Source organism: Cyprinodon variegatus, unplaced genomic scaffold (assembly GCF_000732505.1).
Source record: "Cyprinodon variegatus isolate N-32 unplaced genomic scaffold, C_variegatus-1.0 Scaffold958, whole genome shotgun sequence".
Taxonomy (NCBI): domain Eukaryota; kingdom Metazoa; phylum Chordata; class Actinopteri; order Cyprinodontiformes; family Cyprinodontidae; genus Cyprinodon; species Cyprinodon variegatus.
This window is the reverse complement of record NW_015151411.1, coordinates 50596-61256: the sequence shown is the minus strand read 5'-3', so window position 1 is coordinate 61256 and position 10661 is coordinate 50596. Positions and strand designations below refer to the sequence as shown.

Sequence of the window (10661 nt, the reverse complement as noted above, 5' to 3'; positions counted from 1 at the left end):
AAACCTTTACTCCTGTTTCCGCCTCAGTGGTGTTCTGCATAATTGGGTCCCCCTTGAGAGCCCATCATGACAGCTTTGAGGCAAACTACAATCATTACACAATTCCTTACAGTTTTTTTGGCACTTTTATTTCAAAATGTTTGACTTGTTTTTACTTGAAAGCATTCTTGTTGTAACCACATTGTTTTCTTATTTTAGTGAGATAAAGTTTTGCCATATTTCAATCTCATTATCAGCTTTATGCTTCCTGAGGGCCCTGTCACAGCTTGTCGATTTAGCCAGCGTATGAACTGTCTATGTATTTTTTTCAATTTTGGGCGTATAGCTAGCTATTCCAGAGCGTATGTCAAACGATAGCCTAACTTATGCATAAAGCACGGCAATGTGTAATGCCCATGAAATATCACAAGCCAGTGTCCTGAGGGGGGCAGCGATGCACCCAGAGGTGCCCAGCCTGCAGCAGATTCAGCGTCATATCTGCTAGGAAGTTTTTTTGGTTATTGCCGTGAACGCAGGGATGATTAATCACACTCATCTTCACGCTCACCCTATGATGCAGATGAAGTCTAGAGGAGAACAGATGGTTTCCTCCTGTGAACTCCCTTTCATGCCAAAATCCTGTCAATACGCCATTATACAGTAGCTGTAAGTTAGAAACACATTCAGCTGTTTGTCTGGAACCCGTCAGATACATTGATATGCTTTGGAGATAAGTTCTTGATAAGTTTCGCACAAGTTACTCATAGGTTTTGAATAAGCTTGACCACACGACTTATGAGTAACTTACATCTAACGTATGTCCACAATCAAATAACTTACCTGTAACTTATGCCCCATTTATGGCATACGCTCGTGTATGTTGGGGAATTTTGAGCATGCTCAAAATTTCTCGACATACTTGCCGTATGCCGACTTGTTTCAGTGTGCTTCAGTATACTTCAGTGTGCTCAAAACTTATACAAAACATACCCATAACTTATCCAACGTATGCTAGCGTTTCTAACAGATTTTTCGTACGTCAGCCATATGCTGGTCTAAATCGTCAAGGTGTGACAGGGGTTTTATCCTATGCATATTGTAAAATTAGTGACAACATAACTAATATATGAAGTGGCTATTATTGTGCTAAAATTTAGCAAACATTTTTGAGAAGCCTAAGAAAGGATACTCACTGTTTGACCTAGAATAAGACCAACAATTCATGAGACAGCAAACTTCTGTAAAGTTTTGAATTTGAAAAAAGTTGAAAAAGGTATTTTGGCATTTAGACAAGATTATGGTTATTATAAGTTAGCTAAACCAAAAAAGTTCAGATTTATGTCAGGCAGGATAAAAATGAATACATAATTTTATACAGTACCTATAAATATCTGATTCAACTGCAAGTAGCAATTGAAAATGATCTGTGGTTAACTTTACCGGAAGTTCTCAGTTTTATCTACTCCACTTCTCTTTTGAAAAGTACAGTACAGAACAGTACTTTGACATAATGCCTGTCAGTGTTTATATGATCTAAATAACAGTCCATGCATTTGTACGCTGAAAAAATGCATACCAACAAGTAAGTCCAACAGTAGATATATGAATTGCGTGACTTTACATTGTCAGTTACAGGCACATTTTATTGTTGACAAGCATCTGAGTGACAGAAACTAAAGAAGAGATAAAGATCAAAGAGGGAGGGAGGAAAGGAGGGAGGGAGGTAACACAGGTGAAATAGTACAGTGGGCGGGGAGTGGATCGTCATAGAGGGAGAGGAAAAAACAGCTAAGAAGGAAAACGGCAAAGGAATTTGTGAGAGGAACTGAAAGCAGTGGTGACCAGTTTAGGGAGGAGGAGCACTGCAGAGACAGGAAGGTTACATATACAGAGGAATTAAACAAAGCGCAGACAGAAACAGAGGGGGAAAGGTTGGTTAGCTGCAGGTCTTTTTCTTTACCTAAGGTAATTACCACTTTGCTCTCACTGCAGCAACAGAAATGCAGAGAGAAAACAGCAATCAGATAGGAGAGAAGAGAGAGACAAGAAGCTGCCAAGGAGAGAGTAAGAGCAGCATTTAAGAAGTCAAGTCAAGATTAATTGAGGAAAAGAAACTAAAAGCAGAGACGAGCCTCTGAGGAGCTGGGAAAAGTAAGAAAACAGTCGACATTCATTGACAAAGAGCTGGACTCAACTTCAAGGTCTCCTGACAACAACAAAACGGGAGGGTTGGGGGTGGAGAGAAGCTTTAAAGAGGTCACTGTGGTCCATGTGCAGCGTGCCTGAGCAGGTCTACTATGCAAGAGAGACAACAGAGATAAACAAACCAAAGCACAGTTTCTCTGTTCACTTCCAAAAGACATCCCTTCCTGTAGCAGCAACATGTTGATGAAAGAGTATCGCATATGTATGCCACTGACGGTGGAGGAGGTAAGTGTGTTTGTTTTTTTCCCACCCTCATGGACACACACACACCTACAACCAGAAACACTATCTTCAACTGTTGGATGAAAAGGGACAGTCTTTTTGAAACATGATAATCTATAATAAACATTCATTATATAAAGTCTTTTACATTCTAATGCACACTGACGTCAGATGGTTGGGTTTGAAGTGCTGTTGGTTGACAGGTCACCTCATGGCACCTGAGCAGCATCCTCATGGTCAGGCTTGCTGCAGTCGTTTAGTATTCTCCCTCCCTCTGTGTGCATACTTTGCAAATGAGGGACTTGTGTAGCTATAAGAGCAAATATAGAAACTAGTCAGACTGGTTACAACTGGCAGACAAAGTTATTTGTCTTGCAGCTTTATACACACAAAGATTCTGTTACGGGAAAAGAGTTAGAGTTATTCCCTCAAGTGTCCTTCAAAGGGATTGTCCTCATCCTCTCATGTACACACCTCCACTCCCCCAACCTTCCCCCATTCCTCACCTCTATCTGTTACCACAACAATGACAGTGACAAATAAGAGTCCGAAATGGGATTTAAGGTATCAGCGCAGGACACACATACAGTAAACCTGAGCTTGCTGCAAATCCTCTTTTCTGAACATAATGCAAGTTTAAATGCAGCTTTGCCTGAGGATGTATTAAATAAAAACTGCTACCTATTTCATGCAATTCACAATGTTTATACCAACACGCTACACTAAAAAAGGTGGATTATGGTAATCTTGATATCTGCTACCACATATGTAACACCATACAGCACTACCATACCAAGGAATGCTGAGAGTGGCGTCCTTCTTGTGAAAAAGCTTACAGTTGACAGTAGCTCAGGTAGTGAAGCGAGTCAGTGAGATTTATGGTTTAATCTTTCCTTCTCATTTGGTTAAGAAAAACCCTGATCCATATGCAATACAGAGTTAGGGTCAGGGTTGCATTTTGGTACAGAACTCTTCATCCAAAATAATACCTTGGAATGAAAATGTTACCCTGTAGATTGCATCTGTCAGTTTCCTATCCATGATAACAATCTGTCATTCCAATGCATCTTAAAGGTGCTCACCTTGATAAAGATTAGATTCCAGGATGTAGCCATCAGAATAAGTAATTTTAAATATTTCTAAACTCCCAAATTCACCGAGTTTAGGCTTTGTGATTAACCTACAGTATTTGCTACTTATGTTAATAAGCTACTGAACATTTGCACCTAATATAGTAGTGGTTGAGTGTTAAGAGAGCTCACCCTCAATCATTTTAGATCAATGTTGAGAATCTTTTTGCTTTCAGAAGTCAATACTAGCTTTGCTAAAACAATACAATTGCCACACCAAAATATTTTTCCAAGCAGCTTTATTGGAAGCAGCGTTCCGAACCTTTTGCTTTACATCCCAATATAGAAACCCTTTAAAATTGTAACATTCTTAAATAAAATTTCAATCCACCTCAAACAAAGCACTCTCCTCCCTATTATGTCAAACAATGTAGCTAAATATTTGTTTTTCAGCGTATAAATTATGAAAATTTAAAAGAGTTTTCGGGGGGATTAGTAAAAGTTAACAATTCTCTCCACATTGAGCCTAACAGGAATAAGAAAACAGTGGAGTGCTACTGCCTTAATAACTTTCAGTTTTACCATCTTGTTAAGGTGAGCAGCATGACTAACTATCACTGCTGGATAGTGTAATTTTGTGAGCTAATATTAAAGTAACCTTCAGCAACACAAATAAGGAATCATACAATCAACTGCTTTTGGAGTTGCTTTATTTCAGAAAATCTATAAATTAATTATAAAAAATAAAAATAAAAACACAGCAACTGCCACTAAGGAATTGGCTTGTGTAACTAAATCATCACTCTTCAAATGCCTTCTAAGTAAGTAGCTTTGCTGTGGTGCTTTCTCAAGACTCCACTTTCACAATAAGTTTTATTTTCAGGCCTTTTGTTTATACTATCAGGGCAATATTCTTCCTGAGGTTACTGGAAAGTAAAATTTTATTTTCACTTAATGAAATCATTTGCTAGCACACAAAATATAAAAAAGGACAGGAAGATATTCTTTTTTTTTTCATTATTTCAATGCATCATGAATCGAAACATGTTGTAAGACTTCTGGCTGTTGCATCATAGGATGTGTCCAGATTTAGGGGCTGCCTCCTTTTAAGAGAGCATTTGTAATCTGTGCTTTGTTAATCAAACGCTGTGCAAATTTTAGGGGACATTCAATGCAGCCTTCTTTTTCGCAGATTTGTTGGACAGCTCAAGTGTATTCTACGTGGCCCACTGTAACCCATAGGCCATTGTTTTTAAAACAGATTGGTCAAGTCGCAGCAATTTTGGACAAAGATTGCAAAATTGTGATCGAAAGAATTTTGTGTCCATTTCTGTTATCCAAAACGGAAGTGTTGCTGCAAGCTTGCACATTTAGCAAGCTTGTCAACTGATTTAGTGGTCTTCCCCTCCTTGTCTCCCAGAGAGGATGCACAATTCCAAATTTTTAATCTACAACTGACTCACTGAGCAAAAGTTGAACCCAGATACAATACAGTGAGATTATACTAATTAGCATAGCAGTCTTCTTCATTATTGAGCAAATTGACTTGGCTGAAAATAATGTTAAGCCTTGAAATAGATCTTATTTGACTTCATTTCCCTATTTGAGAGATGGAGAGTATGTCAGGAGTAAAATAACATGCTCATCTTTAACATATGCCTGCAACTATGCTAGAGATTCACAAAGATAAAAAAAAAAAATCTAATATATAAAAAAATATGCCTAGCATAGGCAGATCAGGTAAAGTAGGGGAGGTGAGGGCTGGGCGTAGTCTGGTAAGGTAAAAAAATGCTAAATAAACTAATTAAATCCTAAGATAATAAATACATCATCTGAAAATCCATAGAAAGCATGCCAAGCTCACTATTCAAACTTGCTACAGAGGCATATGGAACAGAGCTGCTTTTCTACTCCACAGTGGCGGAGCTACTCAAATCATTTATCTCACATTTTGACCTTTAAAGCCAACGCCAATGATGATTTGAAATCAGATGCTGTGCCCGTATTAGATATAAAGAGGGTGCCAAAAAGGCAGTTTTAGACATAAAAGAAGGATTGCAACAACAAATGTGAAGCAAATTATCAAAACAATGGCCAGGACATTTACACAGCACCTCAAGACATCCATTTTTAGTTTATGTGGAAAAAAGGATGACTTTTGGGTGATTTTTACTTTGATAAATGACTTTTTTCAATTAGCAATGGAAATACACAAATACGATTTTTTAGATATTAGCCCTAAGCTAATATAGTTTCTAAAAGATTTGTTGCTCTTTAAATATATATTTTAAAAAAAGAATGTTGAAGGTAGGTCATGTTTGATCTTTTTTTTATATTAATAAATAAAACTAAGAGCCCTCATGCACTCTTACAAATAATTATTTAGTTTAATCTAGGTTTTTTCTTTTAAACTGTTTGAAAACCTGATCTAAGTGGGACGGGTCTTTTAAAGGATGCAGCCTTCTGAATTTGGACACAAATAGTTTGTTATTTTACAGAGCTGTTCATCTTCAAAGCCATTAATTCTAATTCTAAATGAGGTGCCAATAGAGTGCATTCTACTGTTGTGATATTATTTTTTTTAAAGATCTGTCAAAAAGCACTGCACTGTTCATTACACTATAACAAATCATTGCAACTGTGACTCAGATTATGACTTTACATATCTCACCCCATACTATGTGGCCTGTGATGATGAGGATTCACTCACCTGGCATGTTTAATGCTTGAGACTGAAAGGGAAACTGACAGTATGACCTACCTTTTGATTACATTTTCAAATAATTGCCTGATCTCTTGACAGGAACTCATAAAGCATTAATATTCTATTCCCAGAAGATCATTCAATCCATAGATATGAAACCCATAATGGTAAAATAAAAAAGGTGTTTATATGCTGCATCCATTTGGATGCAGCAGAAAGTTGTCAGTTTCCCACTTTTGATCCCCCAACTGTTACACTATTTTAAACCAAAGTGCATCACATGGACATACTGTACACATCTCAAAAATATCCCAGGACTGGATAGCTAATTATTTATTTTTTTTATTTCCTCTTGTTTAGAACCATAGATAACCTTTGTTATAGGTGAAAAAACTGCAAGGTGGGACAGACTTTTACAGCAGGTTATGAAATGACTAACCCGCTGAAGTCCTTCAGACTTATTTTTTAAAGATATGATGAATAGCACTAACAATTTGTGTTTTTACCTTGATCTATCTTAATGATCTATATTGAAATAGTATTATTGGAACACAGTAAGCTTTATTTTACGTAATATAGTAGGCATACATATCAATATATGTATTATCAATAAGGAATTGCTACTATTACTGGAAATCCATTTGTAATACAGTAAAGTTGAAATTCTTTAGCCTAATCAGGCTTGGAAGTTGAAGCAAAGTAAATATATTATTGAGAGATGTTTTAATTATGAGGAAACTGAAGTATATTTTCTTCTATTTACTTCCAATAACACCGACAAGCTATTTTTACAACTATGTAGAATTCATGGCAGTTGTATAGATTTATAACAGGTTTTCTGAAAAAAAAAAAAATACAGTTGTAGGAATTATGTAAAAATATATATTTTTTCATGGCCCTTGCCAGCAATTTAGTCCACAGTAATGATTTAAGAGTAATGTATTTTCAACATCATCCTGAAAAGGGTACTATAAGGTAAAACATCTACACAACATGTATGGGAGGAGCTCAGTGTTACGAGAGGAAAAACCCACATTGCTATGATTAATTAAGTCCAATGAATACCCAATGAGTAAATATTGAATGCTGACATTCTACTGTAATTGGAACAAGAGGGAGTGTCACATGATGTCAACAGTGAAGGATGGTATGTAAGTTCTCTGCCCTCCTCCTTCCTTCTATCTTTGCTCCTATCCGTTTTTGTGTTACTTGCTTTTAATTAAAACTCTGCTTTTGTGCCACACAAATATAGGGCACCAAAATGAATAGCAAGACAAAGGCAACAGTGGAGCAGATTACTTTTAATAAACTGCTCTAGGGTTTCCACTATAGTGGCATAAAAGTCTATTAGATTTCAGGGACTAATTTAACCATAATTTGCAATAAATTACAGAAATAAACCAGCAACTGGTTATCATTTGAAGTAAACACAAAACAGTGTAGTTTTGGCTGAAAGATGTGACAAAAAATGGACTGCATATTTCTGAAAATATACAAGTGATTCTGTTGCGCCAAACACAGCGAAGATCACTTCACATGCCCAAAGGAGCTGTAAAAGAAAATACGCTATGCACAGTGCCTCATCAGCAATGGGCACAAACTGGTGCTGCAGCAAAGAACAAAGTCCCATCCTCCTCATTAGGACTGTACACATTCACCCTCCCTGGTCAAATTAGATTTTAAAAATTCTGAAATGGACACTTCAGGGCAATATTTATACACACCAATGAGCTGTTAAAAAAAGAAGGAAAGAAAAAAAGAGCTTGCGCCCAGGAAGCTGTGATCAAGTGTCTGTCAAAACAAAGCCCACCATAGCAACTGTGACTGTGGTCTGTTTTTCTTTCCTTCTTCATGCACATACTAACTGATTCATACAAGGAAAAAAATAACTTTACTGATTTGATTTAAAAATAATTTTAAGGTCTATTTAAACCCTTTTTTATCTTCTGTGATTTTTTTGCACATATTTCAGCCTTGGTTTAATTTCCAATCCATTTTATCATGGTTAAACTGAAATCACAAATTAACCTTAAGGGACTTCCAACTGTGCACTGCAATATGTAAATAAGTTGCCTCTCCTTACATATTTCATAAAAATTGTTTTGAGAAAAATGGTCACAGTGACCAGAACATCTATTGAGTTAAAATATTAGAAAAAAAGAAAATGTAAAAACTGGCCAACATAACCCTAAAAGGTCTTCTTGTAGTAGCTGCTGCTTTAACAACCTGCTGGTGAACATTCGTGGTAGTAGCAGCAGTGAAGAAGTACTGTCAGTTATTTTCTTGCTGCAAAAGCAGCTGCAGCCTACCTTCCATGATACAGTAAGACATATATGAGTCTTGAGAGTTGCAAAAACTAATGTTTTTGGTTTTGTGGCACTGAAGTAAATTTTGGTTTCTCTTACGTCTAATCAACTTTCAATTGTGGTGTTGGAGGGCAGATTGTTTAGCAGGGAGTGGCTGCTGATGACAGACAGTGGGTGCTGTTATTATCGAGGGTGAAGATTTCACTTTGTCAGAAATAGTATTTAGATGGTGGATGTCAATAGAAGATCAACGATAATGCCAGCATCCAAGGTTAGCCGGTAAAACATTGCACCATTGAAAGTTGCAGAGGTGTGCAAAGGGATGCTGAAAAATCAATTGCTACTCAAGAAAAATGTTTTGACATCTCAAGCTTTTATATGAGTTTCTTTAGAGATTCTTATAGAGAGGAACTCAGGAAAGCTGAAAGGTGAACCCTGAAATCTAGCCAACACCTACCAACCCTACTGCGGGCCAAAAAGCTTATAACCACAATAAATGACTCGTTGTAATAACATTTGCTGTAAAGATTTGTAAACTTTTCAGGTTAAATGTTGTAATTTTCATGTAAAGTGCTAGTACTTCCTTTACCTAGTTTTCATACCAATGGAGAGTATGCCTATTCCAAGATCGAATTTTGGGGTGCTGTCTTCTCAAACCCCCTTAATTGGCTGCATTACAAAGATGCTCACACTGATCCCATTTCTGTTTAAGGTTCTTTTTTGTTCCTGTTCATTGCCAGGTGCATGCTCTGGTAAGGAATTGTTGTAAAGTTATTTCAATGCAGTCAACTGTTCACTTGTTTCTCAGAATATAGGCAAACCTGTAGGTCAGGGAATTATTGCAATATCTGTCTGATTACGTTTAATCTGTTCTTTGATTTTCTTTTTTTATTGTAGGCGCCTTGGTATGAGTTAGTGCTATATAAATAAACTAAATAGCATCTATGCTATGACTCGTCTTGCAGGTCTGATATATACGAAGCTGTGAATTCAAGAAGTTAAAAGTATCACTTCTCCACAGACAAACAGTCTATGTTTTATTGTAAAGGGTTTAACTGTATGACAGTGACAAAGGTGTCAAAATGCTATTATGAGGGTGCCATCTGTCACATAACTCAAGCTCTGTAAGTGAATATACACTTAGTTTTCTCAAAAGGACATTTTGTTTGATTAAGAAAAAAACATCTCAATCTTAAACTAACCCTGTGAAGCAAAGAAAGATTTTTCTTAAAATACTAATAAATGTCATTCATTCGGGTCTACAATGAGAAAAATCAGCTACAACTGTTTATCATGAGAAAGCAAGTAGTAAGCAATCTAGGAGGGAATAGTTATAAAAAAAACTAATTCGTTGAGATTAACAAGCTTTTCTTACAGTGTAGGACTTATAAAAGGTAGATAGATACATGTTGATCACATATCTAAAGTGATTAAAAGTCATTTTATTCATTATGTGTCATTTCGCAACCATTAATAAAATCAAAAATAGACCCTGTCCCATACAGTAAATTCAGGACAAATTATGATATAATACAGGCTGGTTATAATGAAATGCAAATTGATGAAAAGCCAAACTTTGATTGTCTTGAGTTGTTGATTTGGCAGTATTTCTTTTTTTCTGAGCCAACGTGAGGTGGGATTGGACAGAAATCGCTGTGTCTCCCAGAAACGAAATTTGCATCAGAAACATGCTAAATATGAACAGTTAACTGTTGACCAGATGGAGGTTGAGGCAGTAAATAGACAGAGAAAAGCCCTGAAGCACCGATACGGTAGTATGGGGAACAAAGAAGAAGTACATAAGGATGAACGCAGCATTAGCTCCCTCCTGGATAGACACAGAGTATAGTAATTGTGTAAGGAGTAGGCTAATTTCTATATATTAGATGAACAAACATTTCACGTTATTGCAAAAGATTTGCCATTAACTGCAGCCATTAAAAAGACACTGCTAAACAGAAGCACTGAGCAGGGGGTTATCGCTATACGGAAAGAAAAGCGGTACAGTTAATGGAATCAAAAGCTCCATCACAGTCTCCATCTCGGAAAGAGTCACTGCCAAACACAGAACTGAAATCTACAGTATTGTAAAAAAATAAAATTATATATATATATATATATATATATATATATATATATATATATATATATATATATATATATATATATATATAT

General features: G+C 36.3%; 1 protein-coding gene across 1 annotated transcript in view; it reads left to right on the top strand.

Annotated features, from left to right (window-relative positions):
• The first annotated feature begins 1805 nt into the window (after nucleotides 1–1805).
• Nucleotides 1806–10661, top strand: part of LOC107100307 (cytoplasmic phosphatidylinositol transfer protein 1-like) — a 26727-nt gene continuing 17871 nt past the window's right edge. The window contains exon 1 of the mRNA XM_015398748.1: nucleotides 1806–2409. Within this exon, the coding sequence (XP_015254234.1) occupies nucleotides 2362–2409 (48 nt within the window). The 5' untranslated portion in view covers nucleotides 1806–2361. The remainder of the gene's footprint in view (nucleotides 2410–10661) is intronic.